General features: G+C 41.5%; 1 protein-coding gene across 2 annotated transcripts in view; it reads right to left on the bottom strand.

Moving 5' to 3' along the window:
- Positions 1 to 8,202: 8,202 nt before the first annotated feature.
- Positions 8,203 to 15,692, bottom strand: part of bcl2l11 (BCL2 like 11) — a 32,273-nt gene continuing 24,783 nt past the window's right edge. Inside the window, exon 4 of one of the 2 annotated variants that reach the window (XM_085799509.1) lies at positions 8,203 to 9,464. In XM_085799509.1, the coding sequence (XP_085655635.1) occupies positions 9,303 to 9,464 (162 nt within the window). In that variant the 3' untranslated portion in view covers positions 8,203 to 9,302. The remainder of the gene's footprint in view (positions 9,465 to 15,692) is intronic. The other variant, XM_085799508.1, reaches the window with a different exon arrangement.

Below are 15,692 nucleotides of genomic sequence, written 5' to 3'. Positions count from 1 at the left end.
TTTTATAGCACACAACATCAGTTTCTAGCCACAGGGGACAACTAGCCTATACACAAGCCCTAGCAAATAGCAGACCAAGGCAATTAGTGATTACCTAGCTGGTGGACATATTACACTGCTAAAGAGCTAGTGTTGACCAAAACAGACTGTATTGGACTTGAATCAGGTTTAAAACCTTCACCACATTAACTTTTATATCATTACTACTTTCTACAACCACATTGTCACAACTTGGGAATTTTAGCTCATTGTGCTGCTCAACCCACAAGGATTTATTCAGCTTTGGGCATATGATGGATTAGGTTATTGTTTATAATACATGAGTCATTCAAGTAGTCTGAGGATGACCACATGGTCCAGTCAAAGCTTCATCAGCAGTGACCAAACACAGAGAGATTTCCACTGCCCACACCTTCCACACTGAGCAAGCCAACAAGTCCAGTAAACTGCTCCCCGCAGCAGCAGTGCAGCCCTCACGACAAGGAAATGACAACATTCACATGAGACCACAAAAACCAAAATCACTGATCAAGTTAAAGCTGTAAAAGCCCTTCATGTCCATACAAAAGCCGGATATAGAATTTACTGCAAATTTGAGGCCCTTAGGCAACTTAAGGATATGTTGTCAGTATCTAGTAAATCTAGATGTCAATTGTCAGTTAGAGTTAATAATACGACATGGAGAGTTTAAAAATAATAATAATAATATAGACGATACTGCAGAACATCATAATGCAATCCTGGCCTCTAGGAATGACGTTAATTTAAACACAAAATTTCACTGTTTCACTTCAGCTATAACATGTTTATTTAGCTACATTTAACAATCACAATGATCCTTCAGTAACCTCAACCAAAGTGATGCTGTTGCCTAAACCAAACCACAGGCAGGACTGTGGAGGCAAACCCCGGTTTCTGGTGTGACAGCTGTGAGCAATACCCCCAACATCCACCCCAACCACATCCTGGTGACTCTGTCGCTTTTAATAAATGTAGGCCTATGTTTGATTCACTCAGAGGTAGTCTCAGTTATTACACAATTGCAGGCTAATTGTGCAGACGTGTGACGTCTAATTTCTAGGAGACAGTTTCATATAATGAATGCAGATGCTACCGTGCAGGGCACAAGGTTTAATCAGCGTAATAATGTGTAACACTGACCTCCAGTCACTACATCTCAACCCAGCTTATGTGTTATCAGTGCTCTCCAGCAGCATCAAAGCACCAAATGAGGGAAGGTCTTTTGGAGAATGACGTTCAATCAACTCCCTGTAAGTTTAATTGATTTGAGGCCAGTGTTGGACCAAAACCTGTAGCCTACTGCAGCACTTGATGTTGGCTTTTCTTTAAAGGGGAACTATGAAAGTCCGATCTCTTTTCCTCTGTTTTGCTAACCTCCGGCCATGTGCATTTGTTATCAATGAAGCAGGTGAGAATTCAATCAATAGAGTGGTACATAGAGTTATATGTCATATACGCTGTGTATATTTGTGAAGATTACGGGTTTCAGGGCACGTTTGTGTCGCGGTGTGCGGAAACGAGAGCTGGGACACCGGGGCGGCAGCGCTGATCTTATAAAGTTGTTTTTCAGTCAAGGGACACTACATGGAAGGCAGAGAGCCTCCATTCTCCCTGTAACAAGTTACATGTCATTTATTTACAGTAACCATCACAATTGCTCCAAGGCTGTTTAATTAAAGCAGAAGTAAGCAGAATGTTTGTGTTAATATAAGTCTTAAATAGTTATATCTTCTGACAGCAATCACTTATATAAAGTGTTTGGTCTGAAACACGGGTCTGTCAGTCACTCTGCTCTGCTGTAAGCCGAGCAGAAAACTTTCCTTGTATCCTACAACCTTTATCCAATGAGGAGAGAGAACGGCATAAAGGGGCGGTCCTCTCTGTGTGTGCAGCCAAGGGATGCGCGTGAATGTGGTGACGTAGGGACGAGGACCAATAGATCCATGACGAGATCCATCGGCTGACAAGAAGTTAGCCAAAACGACCGGATCGCTTACTTCTGCTTTAAGCAAAAATCCTCTTTAATACTCAACCCAAGTTTATGTAAATTAGTAGCCTACATTTTGCCGTTAAAGGCAGTTAGGGACAAGAAAATCTACTGAACCAATTTAAAATATACAATGAAGAAGATCAGTGTAGATAATGAACAGGTTTGGATAGATGTGTATAAGCTTAGCTAAAGGTTAGTAGGCCACCTGGTAGTATCAGGCTGGCTGTTATTTGCATATAGGACAGTTATGCTAAATAGCTAACGTTGCTAACTTTAGGTTACAATGCTCTGGCTGTGAATGCAGAACTATTACTTATACACTAACTTCATATTCGTACTTCTATCGAGGTAAAGGGTCTGAATGTGTCTTTCAGTGCTGGAGGTTTGCACGTCACACGCCCAGAGACGACGACAGTCAATAGAGGAAGAGAATAGACTGGAGGCCTCTGACCACAGCATCCTGAATACGTTTTCCTCTTGGCCCCAACAAAGCAAACACACAGCAGACTGAGCTGTTTCACCAACTCACTGATGTTTGTGTGGGAGAGACGAGAGCGAGCTGAGAGTGAAAGGTACCATGAAGGAAACTAAATTATGTGCACACCTGGTTCCTACCACAGTAGGCAGTGGTGGTACGAAGAAGGAGAGAGGGACATTGATTGCAACCAAATCATTGAAAACCACAAGCTGCAAATTGCTTTCTGTGTAATTATGGCCAGAGGTTTGCCATTAGTCGTAGGAAATACCACAGGTGGGACTTTATTATTGCATTCACTTAAACGGAGAAACCCATGCTGTGCCATTACAGAAAGCAGTAACTTGAAATTGGATTGCAGTGTGCTTTCCTGTCAGGAAAAGCACGAGGCAAATCAAAAGGCAACTTCTGTTTCGCATAAATATCACCACTGTACAAAACAAAGCATTGCATTCAATGCCCACGCTTGCCTCATGTGTCATACGTGGCTGGATTTAAGCGCTGTGTTGCCACATACACACACTCGCACGTCGCCAACATGCTGCAGCGCGTGTCATCTGTACAGTAGTCTCGCCTGTTTTTCATGTGTGACGCATGTGGTTTTAAGGAAAATAGACAGGGAAGCGATGCATTGATAGTGATAATGGCATCACATCAGCTACACTACGTAACAGATACCTTTCACTAATACTGTATCTAGGTGGTATCTGAATAGTCACAAACGCCACCCATTTTAGCACTTAAATGTTATTATAGGAGAAATTAGGCCACAAACACATGTGTGTCATAGAAGAAACTCACTGCAAGATAGGCTGTTAATCTACTGATATTACATCAAATTATATCAATAACTGAACAGGTGACATTGCATTGAACGCAAATTAATATAAGTGACGTGCAGCATGCAGGATGACAGCACCACACTGGTGGCAGTCGTCATGAGGCAGCCGTCACACACACACACGAGCCGCCTCATCAAAGTCTTTATCATATCATTATGTGCTTCAGTTGTGTATAATCCTATGTTCCCAGAGTTTCAGTTTAAACACTGAACCCGGTGCCTTTGAGGTCGCCTGAGGGGTCTGGGGACTCTGGCGTGTGCACAGCTCTATAAAGATCAAACCACTTGGCATAAAAAAACAATAGATCTGTTTAATGTACTACTGCCTAGAGTCAATGATATACTGTACACAACGAACTTTTCTCCAGCTGCTGCTGCATCCACCAGGAGAAAAGTGCCACATGAGATTCACAAAGCGGGTCTGACTGCTGCTGCAGAAAATAACCATGCAGTTCAATTTCAGTTAAGCAAAAGTAAATCTGCTGTGTGAAAGTAAATTGACTTTCTTTTTTTCCTCTCACCTTAAAACCTCAAAGGGTTAAAACAGTCACTTCTCTCTTTCTCTGCAGAAGGAGGAATCCACCCTGCTGGACTGCTGCTCTGACTCATACACACGTGTGTGAATGTGTATGTGTGTGTGTGTGCATGCACAAGCTATTTGTGCGCAAGACCGTGTGTGTGTGTGTGTGTTAATGAGCTGTGTGTACGAGAGTCTGTGTGTAGAAGACATATAATTATCTGAGCATGTGTTTGTGCCAAACTCTGGAAGGCACCGTACTTTCCGTGTCCTGCAGATGAGCGAGTGCACGCACGCACACACACAGACACACACACACTCCATAAGAGGACAAGAGGAAGAAAATAACAAGAGACTTTACCTCAGACAGTTACTTAAAATCTGTTCTCAATTCACCTAAATTAACTTTTGTCCAAACAGAGTTCAACGACCTGAAGTGACCTCAGAGGCAGGTGATGGACAACACACAAAAATAATTATTAGTCTATACACTATAAACACATTTATCACTAAAACTTTATTAAGAGTATAACTGGGGACATTTTTTTTATTATGTAAATGAAACCCATAGGGGTAATCAGGATTTGCACAATAGAAGATGGGGTCAGACTTCTCATATTATTAATGCTAATTTGCATATTCTTGACATTCCTGTGTCGTTTTGCCCTCTGCGTATTGTCACACTGTTTGCTGCTCTCCTTCCCTCTGTGCTCACATTATTTCAATAAAGCTAACTCCCAGTGAAGATGTCCTTGTTTCACCTGTTGCTCAGAAGGCAGAGCAGGTGACTCACTTTCACTCGTTAAGAAAAGTTTATGAGTTGATACCTGGTGCTGTATGGAAAAAAAAACAACAACTTGTTAAACAAGTTCTTAATTGTGACTAAGGACCCATCAGCATGCAAACTGGAGGAGGTGGGGATCAAACTACCAACCGTTTGATTAGTGGACAAGCTGCTCTACCTGCTGTGACTGTAACTTCATAAAACATTACATTATGTGCTCTATCAGTGCGTATCTAACAAATAAATAAAACTCTTGTGCAGTTTAATGTAAAAAGATGACAATGCTTTATTACAGCGACAGCATAATTACAATATTTTCAGTGTACAAGAACAGTATAAACAACATTTGTTAAAAAAAAAAAAAAATCATTTGCTACAGTCGAACTGGGTCTCTGGAGTCGTTTATATAGTTTGTTTCCATTCCTGTACAAACGGGCTCCAACATTTGCATTTCTGTACAGCGTTTTCGCAGCAAAGCACAACACACCACAGTATCTCCCATTCTTCTTTTTAACAGCTCTGATGAAAAAAAAAGAAAAAAAAAAAAAGAAATGGCAAGAACAAGTTATAGATGCTAATGTTGCTGTTAATAAATCATAGACTTTGAAGCTCAAATAGAAATCTGCAGCACAAATCAAAGTCAAAGCGGCTCCAGCACAGTTGATGTGAACCAGTAAAAACCCTGAATGTCGCACAACTCTCCGTCTCTGTGCTGCGACACCTACAACAGTTCGACGGTGAATCAACACATAACCAGGTTTCCATATCAGTTTCAGAAGACGGTAATTCATCTCTCGGTTTCCTCCCTGCCATGCTCTCCTCTCGCGCTCCAGCTCTAATACAGTACTTCAAAAATGAGGTCTAAGGTTTCACATGGCACAATATCACAAATCAACATGCAGTCATAGCGCTCTCAGTGTCACAGCAGGTAGGGATGGGGGGTGGGGGGCGGCAGCAGGGAAGCAAAGCACGAAGATACTGTATGATGCACAGGAAGATATCTGCATTTCCAAAAGAATATTGTGTGTCACTTAAATGTGAAATGTTTCATCTCATATTACACATTTTCTCTGCCAGGGAAGAACCAGGGCAGGGAGAAGAAAACACAACAAGAAACAGAAAGTAGTGTGATACAGTATGGGGGAGATGACACAAGAGGTTTATGATGAGTGAAACATGGACAAAAGTGGCAGATCCCCAGATTGTGGCTCTGTCCCTGGGTTATGCATCTTTAGCTCTATTGTTTACATATGGGGGGGGGGGATCAGTGTGAGTGGTTTCTAACATCTACATCTACATCAAAAGCAGGTCCTTCTGTCGAGTTCATCCACAGATAAACCGTCTCGTCACCACGTACGTAAAACAGGCAATAACAAATGTCAACAAGCGGAGCTGAGCAGACAATCTGACAATGATCCACTGCAGGAAGTCAGGAAATGAAACGGCTAATTCAACCATTAAATTAAACTAAACATGTGATTTCACAGGTTATTGAGTTGTTGGAATGAAAGCGTAGGAATGATGAAAGCCGGGATCTAAATAAATGTGTGAATGGGTGTTGACGATGTAACTGTGGGAACACCCTGGGGTGACTCAAACACACTTGGATGAGTTTAGTTATCGATTGTGTTACAACTTCTGCTGCACAGAGCCAAACTAATTTGTTTTACACAATTAATTCCAGCACATGTGACATGAGTAACAACACAGTGACACACACCAGAAAACAAACAAACGTCTTCTCATCTTTAAACTTTAAAGGACACTGATTGATGATGAAAACAACTACAGTACATTAGATTTGCATTTGTACTCCAGTTATTCAGACATTCACTGCAGGCGATTATGTGATGGATTTGGTACCGATCGAGACGACACACAGTGATGATTGGTTTTGGTAATATTTCACCTGATCTATCCTAAACAATCCAGAAAACTGCACACAATCTCTTTGGTCAACATTTATTCTGCATACCTGGATATTGTAAACACAATGTGTGATGGTTGTGTAGCAGAAAAATGGCCTCACACCTCACACCCAGTCTGGGTTGTGGGTGTTTGGGAGATTAATGTTTTATCTCAAGTGTTTTCTGATGAGGATTGACTGGTTGGTTTGGCAAATGCACATCTGGTCACAACTTCCCCCTCCTACGTTACAGAGCAGCACATCCCCTCATGCACTGAGTTTAATCTAAGGTGCTTGGGTCATTTCTTTATTTCCCTTAACTGATTCTAGGCCAACACTGTTTCTTTAAACATTCACAATTGTACATTTAACCGAAGACACTGATGTGTTTTAAACTGCATCCTCCAGGAGTTTCAGATTTGTTGCATATAAGGTTTGTCACACGTTCAGTTTTATTCAGCTGCGGCTGCTTACATGCATTTCAGGAACCACAACATAACAAATGGCAAGAGCTAATATGGTTTAATGAGCACAAAGATAAGAATGAATGCATTTAATCTGAAGCCCTCACCACTGTTTGCAGAAACCAGTCAGTAACAAAACTCCCTCTTTGACTCTGCATTATTCAGTGTTTGGTTTCTGTCCAGAAAATCTCTCTCTGAGTGTTTAATGACCTGGCACGCGTGAGGAGACTTGGCCCGGTCTGAATCACTTTGCTAATAAACGGATAGCATGACCTTGTCAACAGAGCGATACGTGTCAGCTTCATTCAGACCGGGAAGCTAATGGCAAATCCAGAGGCTGAGACAAAGAGCAGTGGAAGACAGTGCTGTTTGATCACTTACTGCAGAACAATAATAATAATAAGAACATTGAACAACTAACTAAGGTTTGTAAATGCAAAAAGCGGAATATGAGTAAACCTGACAACTGAAAATTACACTGTTTAAATGATTGACATGATACAATTATTCACTTTGATCATCATCTTGTTCTTTTGAGTTTCACTGACTGGGCAGCAATTAGTAACACGCATTAAAATCCCATCATTGTGAAGTCATGTGCTCCCGTTACTGATCATTAACGTGCAAAACCTTTGTTTTTAATGCTGAGTAAAACCAGTGGAAAGAGGAATATGAAACCTCTTAATGCTGTCGTTATTTTAGAAACCTTTGTAGACTAATTAGTATTTGGTGATGAAATACTTGGATATTTTCAAGATACAAGTGTGTGTGTGTGTATATGTGTATGTGTGTGTGTGTGTGTGCGCGCGCGCCTAGTGGCTGTAGTGGTTACGGAAACACACATGCCTTTTCTGTATTGATGAAAACTGGTACCGGTTACTTGAACATGGCACAGGATCAATGTACTAGTATCAATTGATAATCGTTTTAATTAAGAGGGCCAAATCTGTCTGAGCAGGTTGAGTTTCAACATGAACTGGTTACTCTGTCTATTTGGTAACCATTTCTATTTGGATTAATTGGACTATGGATTAAACAGTAGAAATGTCTGTCACGTACTGTACATGTTCATAAAACATACACGTTTATCTAGTTGGCGTACCTTTAATGGACCTGATTACATGTGTGTGGAGCTGCTGCAGCTGACACTTAATGCAGGGCACTGAAATATGACACAATGACACTGACACTTGAAAAATAGAACAAAATAGACACTTAATGATCAATGCAGAGAAAAACAGCTGCATTTGAATTGAATTCATTATTGGGAGAAAGTCAGATAATTGGAATATTGCATGTGATGATGATCAGTCCGGAGCGCCACCACAGGAATCACACATGTACTGTCCCAAATATTTGCTTTTGCGCGCAGAAATCTGCTTTTCACAAGACTTTGTTCCATCAGTTGAGCTGGTGATGATGATTGTCCGTCAGAATACTTCTATATTTCACAAACCGAATGCTGGAATTTGTCAACGGCATGAATCCCATCCTTCTTCCTGAAATATTTATCTGTCAGTCTCTAAACATTTTTTATCAGGACACGATCTATCTCTGTGGCTGAAAACGCTGATGTGCAGCTGAATCCCGGAAGGCGTGTATTTCATGGTTGCATGGTTGAACTTGAAACAAATTGTTTTTGAGGATTGTGGGGCAAAAGGAAATGCTGGATGGAAACACACAAGCTTTGGCCCAGTTGGTTCCCACAAAGGTCTGTTGTTGCATACTGGATCCTCATGTGACAGGAGTGCAAGATTGTCATTTTTCCCGGTCAGAGTGAAAAGATTGGGGAAAATTTTGTTAAATCAGACCCACACAATTTAACAACCCTGGGTCTACGGAGTTGATCGCCCAGGAAACGCAGAAGCTCTGTACAATAAAAAAGCCTTATAAGAATCTAAAAAAAGAAGTAAAACGTAAACTGTACAACGAGGCACATTTGAATTTCCACAGGTGTCATTTTGCAGAGGGGCAGATTTAGGTGACATGATCGCCTCTGTGCCAGAAAGGAGTGCAAAATCCAGGCTCTTTGGTAGCATTGCAAAGGCTCAGAGACCATGAAGCAACAACAAAGGTGCGAAAAAAAAAGGCATTTTAGAGTTCATAAAAGGAGCCAACAAATTATCTCCATCCAAATTTTGTCCAAAGTCGAGTTCCTCTTTGCAAATGAGAAAAAAAACGAAGAATAAAAAGTAGGTCCCCCAAAACAAAATGAAGATTCAAGATGCGATACATCCAACAAAACAGATACATTATTGAAAAGGAAAAAATAAAAATTGCTACGTCTGCTGGGTTTTCCAAAGGCTAAACCTGAGAGTGGTCCGGGCTGGTTGTACTGCCATGCAGGATTAGCCGTCCGATCACGAGGAGCAGGAGGCCCACACACAACAGCACGGCGGGCTCCTGGTGGATGTGCGGCAGCTGGTTCGGGTGGATCACAACATGATGAGGTCTGACTACCACCCTCTGCAAGAAAGAGAGAGAGAGAGAGAGAAAGGAGACGGGATGGTACAGTGTTAGTGAGAAGAAAGGAGAGAAACAAACAGCACGGTCACACAAAACTAAATGAAACATCCTTCTCTCAACCAGGAAGTGGTTTGACACAGTAACAGTTGAGCAGTGAGGCTGCTGATACGTGGGGAGGTGGGTGGGTAAAGTTAGTTACTGTACGACATCTGTCAGCTTTTTATTATCCTCACATACGCAGTTCACACTGATAACACCTGCAGGTTTAAAATAAAGAGTCTGGTCTGGACTCTATTAGTCCACTGACATTGTGTGGCTCAGCTGTTTTTCCTGTCTCCTGCTATTCACAACACCAATCCACAGTCATTTGGCACGGCGCTCGCCTCAAACAGGTGTTTGCTTTTCTTTTCCGCTCTAAGTCCCCTGCAGTCGACGGCCCTGTGCCTTGGCCTGGGTCCATCGCTGCAGCACCAGCAGCCTCTGCCCCATTGACAGAAGAGAAAGGACGTTTCCCCTGGGTGGGTGCACACCGGGAAGCCCAGCCCCCCCGAAGTAAACACTCTAAAGAAAGAGCGAGGTTCCTGTTGCTGAGGAAAAGTGGAGAGGTGGGTGGAGATCTCCACAGTGAATTAAAAAAAAGTGTCTGGTAACACCTGTTATAGTCAGAGGGGAAAGTTACCCTCACATAAAAAGAGTTTGCTGATATTTTGAGGCCAAGTTACTTGATATGTTTCCCGTTCTACAATATTAGCTCCATTTCAAACCAATTTTGGGAGCAAAACACGGGTTTCATTGAGAGCTCTCCTTGTTAAATTAATGAACTTGTAGTAAAAGTACAAAAATAGCCCCAACTGGCCGAGAGCAGAGGGCTGAGTAGCTCTCAGCTGAGAAATCTTGGAGTTGTTTCAATGCTTTAAAAATAAAAATAAAATCCATCCTCAGCTGCTGTTTGTGCTAATAAATAAAAGTTTAAAAAGGAAACCTAATACCCTGACTGGAGAGTTTACAAGAATAACTAAAACATTTACAAGCATAGGATCAGTTTTTCCACTGAAAGATAGATGTCCTGTTTTGGCATGAAGCCTTTCAAATACGATCCAACCGGATGGACTGTCACTGTACAATACCATCCAGACATCGACAGGCACAGAATCAGTCTTTTTTTTTTGCCCCGGGGCGAGACTGTACTCTGAAAAACAGGATCTTTACGGATGAGAGAAAGAGAGAGAGAGGAGTATCAAAGCTGTGTGGTTTGATTCGAAATCCGAGCCAAAAACCACAGAAACCTCTAATGCCAGAGGAGGAAAAAGGTGAGAGGAAGACTAGTTAACCCTGCGATGAGTCATGACCCGTTTCTGGTTCCGTATGTGATTATCGCCAAAGTCAAACTAACAAAGAAATGGCAGAATACGGATTCAAGACTCAAGACTCTGATTCCCTCACAGAGATGTTTTGAAAAGCCTGAGAGAGATGGATGGACTCAAACAGAAAGTAATCCACTGCAGCACAGGCAGAAGGATTTCTCACATCCACAGCAGTGATGCAATGCATCTAAAGGACATCTTGGGTCTCCAGTGCACACACACAAAGACTCAAACACTTGGAGATATGCAGGATAGGAAATTATGGACAAAACCTCAAAATAACACCATGGCACTTCCCAAGACTCACACTGTTGCCATGCAGTGAAACTCACACACTGACTCCCTAGAATATGGAAACATAGTTCATTTAATACCAATACTCCAAAAGATACTTCAATCAAAACAGAGGAAAAGCTCAAAGACTTGATGTATCTACGGTTTGGTATGAATTAAATCCGCCATCAAATCGATTGAATAAGAACAAAAGTGGACTCATATTTTTCCTCAATAACAACCATCTCACGCACTTTCTATCAACATCTGAGGAGACCCCAGTGAAGGAAGTACTGTAGCTGTATGTGCTGCAGAGAGTTGAAACCAAGCCTTGATTTCCCTGGATGCCATTGCAGGGTTTTTTGAGTTTGACAGTGAAGATCAAAATCTCCTGACATCAATTTCTTGGGATCTGGTTTCATTTCCACAACCTGAACCTCTGCCATTATCATGAATCAAGTTTCATGTGGGTGTAAAAGTGGTGAACACTCATTAATTCAGTCTCTCTCTCCGCTTTTATTTGCTTGCACATGAGCTCCAGTTTGTTGTTTGACATCACACATGAGTTTCATCTCTGATTATGAATAGAAAGTCACTGTGGATTTCCAACACAAAAAAAGCAGTTTAAGCACTAAAGGGTTGCAATTTGAGTGATTTATTTTCTCAGGTTACACCATTTCTGGCCATTGGATATGTAATTATACTTTCTTTTTGTGAAAACATTGACATTATTGTTGGTAATGTTCATTTGCGTACAGTAGTGTTTATCATTTCTGCACATTAGAGACTCGTCTCTCCTCAAAGCAGCGTTGGGAGGCAGACACACAGGGTTTGTGGTTTTTGAGCTGGCACAGTTCCTGAGCTCTTTCCTCACCTCATGAACCGCTGTAATGATCCGACTGTCAAGACTGTCTAAGTGTGAAGGGTGAGGGTAGAGAGCGAGCTGCAAATCTAGGAGTCTCGAGACACAAAGAAAACTTGTTTCACCACCGCATGTTCGATTTGTTGACAATGAACAATGCCGAGATACGGGAATATGAAAACAGACAAGAGACAGATTGTTTTTTTTCCTTCAAACATGGATTTAAAACTCCATCTATGGGGAACACTTGAGAGCAATTTCCATATAAATAGGACTATTATACATATGACTTTAAATTAGTGAGATGTTCTGACACAAAATGCAAAATGCCACCCCTTGGTTGCCACTTGTTGTATTTTACCTCTGCCACTAATGAAAGTGCAGGAGAAAAGTTCAATGACAGCCTCACAGGAGGATGTGGTGTACCTGGGAGGAGCTGAGACTTGACGTTTGTGGTTTAGCATGACTGATGTGTTTACGACTGACCAGCATCTGTGTGTATTGTATCACAGCAACTCCGGGTCAGATCAGGAGCAGTCCGACTGCTGTCCGACATTCACACCTTTACTAAAATAAGCTTTAACCGTGTTAGATGAGAAGATTGGTATCACTATGACGTTTATGCTGAAAGTATGGCGCTATATCCTCAAGGCCATTAGCATTTCTTAAGATAAACACTGCAGAGGAAATGCACCAGACTCACTAAGCCCACAGGTAAGAAAAAAAAAAAAAAGCAGAGATACCAGCATCTGCAAAACTCATAAATTTACAAGTTGTATCTTGTTTAATTCGAGCTCAAACAGTAATGTCAAAAGTGTTACAGTAAGTCATGTGTTCTGGGGATACAAATAACTGCCTACGTACAAAAACACCATGCAGACAATACGGCTGGTCTGTTATTTGGGTGATTGGTCGTATTTCACAGTTAGGCTCAGAGGTATGATTTCACTGCAATCAGAAGCAGATGTACTCCTCAGCTGACAAACTGCAGGCTGAGAGTCTGACATGAAGCCAAACCCAGTTTCACCAAACACTCTTGATTTTCACTCTTAAACCTAAGGATTACAGAAAAGGAAATACACACACATGCACACGCAGATTCACACTGGTGGATCCTCTAATAGTTTCCTCATTTGAACTCTTTACCTCAAACAACCTCTCCCATCATCTGAGAATAGAAAAACCTGCTGCCCACAAGTCATTTTCCTACTGTCACTGCTACTCTACGGGCTTCATCTTGGATTCACACACACTTAAAGGCACCAATCGTGCACAGTACATGCTCATACATACACCTCAAACTGCTGGTGTGATGCAAGGGGAGAAAGGGCAGAAAAAAAGACAAAAAACATCTACAACACAAGTGAAAAAAAAAAAAGTGGGCAGGCGGCCAAGTGAAGTCCAATCAATGAACCAGACAGAGAGAGTCAGTGTCTTAATGACAGAACAACAGTCACACAGGAAACAACTCATCTAATCTATTTAAAACAAACTGCTGATTGTACGTTTTATCCTGAAATTCAGATTAGGTATTGTTCCACTTATCCAAATAATAAAAAAAAAACTTTATTTACTTTAATGCAACTGACAGTCTAATGTGAGTACTCTAGGGCGATGAGTCAACAGGAGGCTCTTACATCCAAGATTTGCATACAACTAGAGAACAAATTATGAATAAACATTGGAGTGTAAACTTGGCAGTTTTTCTTTTTAAGATGGGTTCAAAGTTAAATTCCCACCAGCTCTCGAACGCACCTTGAAAGATTTCAGTGAACTAAATGTCGACATTTTTGTTTTCACGCATGCTGTTTAGCTCAGTGAATGTCTGCTCAGGAAAAGCTGGAAAATCCACACACAAAATGAGACAAACGGTCAGATACAAAGGTGACATGTTTCTATTTGGGTTTGGAAACTGCTACTGACTCTTTGATGCAGAGGACTCAAATTTCTCATGTTGGTTTCTTTCTCTTCTTCTTGTCTCTTTCTTTTCACAGTGGAAACATTGAGTCAGCCCGTTCCAAAAAGCTCATGTGATTTTGTTTGGTCACCACAACTTACTATGCTGCCTCTCAAAAATAGCTCTCTAAACAAGGCCACACTTACAAGCACTAGTACACACACACACACACACACACACACACACACACACTGTAAACTGATTCCTTCTCTATGCTTCTCACGCTGACCAGTTGTCTGCTTCTTAGCACCCACAGTGCAAAACCCTCCTAAACTGTTTAAACTTGAAACACAAAAACAAGCCATCTCTGCATGCGTAAACATCTGTCTGCACATTTACTCTTAATATGGAAACCCACACACAGATGTTGTGGTTTTGAATCTAACTGATGACCTCCAGCGCGTCACGGCTTCTGTTGCCATTTGTTGTCACTTTTCTGTCCTTTTCTGCAAAATGTTTTTAAGGTGAGATTGTGACAAAATGCAAAACAAGGAGCTTTTTGCATCATGGAGTTTAGTGAAGTGAAGTTTCTCCGGCTCTTTGTCTGTGACGCACGAGCAGCAGCACAAGCCAGTGACAACCGACTGGTCCACAGTGTTCCTCCGTGTTATTTCTGTCTTCAGGACAAAGGATTTTACCTCCTACTGAAAGATGACTGAGTGTGTGTTGGACTTTGTTTGAGCATATTCGAGTGTGTGTGTGTGTGTGTGTGTGTGTGTGTGTGTGTGTGTGTGTTTTGGCAGGATAATTAGACCTTGTGCTTTGCTCTCTGAGAGTTCTGTAACCACAGGGCTAAGCCATAATGAATCTACACTGTCACGGACACTAGACTGTCTCACACACACACAGACACACACACAGAGCACGTTTACAGATGTTTGAAAACAAACATGGACACAATCACGCACATCTTGTGTAAATGTTTAACAGCGAGAGAGAGGGAGAGAGAAGGGGAGAGGGACAGGTTGGATTAAATGAGGACAGAGTCAGAGAGAGATTGAAACAAAACAAATAATAACTCATCATTACATCGGTGATTACACACCTCTGTACATATGTTCGTGACAATTACTCACATCAACACAGTTTCTGTGTAAAAGTATTTTTAGAAATCACTTTGCCAATTTTTCTCAGGCGATAAACTGAACTGAGCCCAGAGGAAGCACCTGCGTGCTTGAGCGTGAATCATATCTCAGATAACGTGAGTCACTTCACAGCCCGGGGTGATGCGGCTCTGCCTCTTGGCCGACGCCTTCAGACAATGACGCTGCTCTATTGTCAACAGTGGCAAAGAGTTTCAACCCAATCCTGATGATAAATAAACCCGTGATATTTAACAACTCTCACTTTACAATATCAGCAGATTCATGTTTATCGGTTTCATGTGTCAAAACACTTTTAATTCTAAGGAATGTAATTGGTTTTGCAGGTATTTAGTCAAAAACCAAAGCATTAGATGATTAAACATTTGACTGATGGTGGCGCTAGACCGAAAGTTAAGGGGTGACCACTGTTGGTACAATTCCTCCTTTAGGGATCATACATGTCTGAACCACACTTTACTGAAATCCACACATCACTCAAAGCCACAAGTGCCAGTGGTGGTGCTACATGAAAAGATCAATGAGCACCAACGTCAATGGGATTCAACTTCTGTGCGCCATTATTATGTCCAATCCATCCAATAACCCAATATGTCAGTGTCACAGTGGTGCTAAAATGTAGAGGATAAATGCCAGCACAAAATTTCAGACAATAAAAAAAAAAAAGAA

This window comes from Trachurus japonicus, chromosome 15 (assembly GCF_045865225.1).
Source record: "Trachurus japonicus isolate A0001 chromosome 15, Traja_1.0".
NCBI lineage: Eukaryota > Metazoa > Chordata > Actinopteri > Carangiformes > Carangidae > Trachurus > Trachurus japonicus.
Note: the sequence above shows the minus strand (reverse complement) of the source record. Positions and strands in the feature narration are given on the sequence as shown.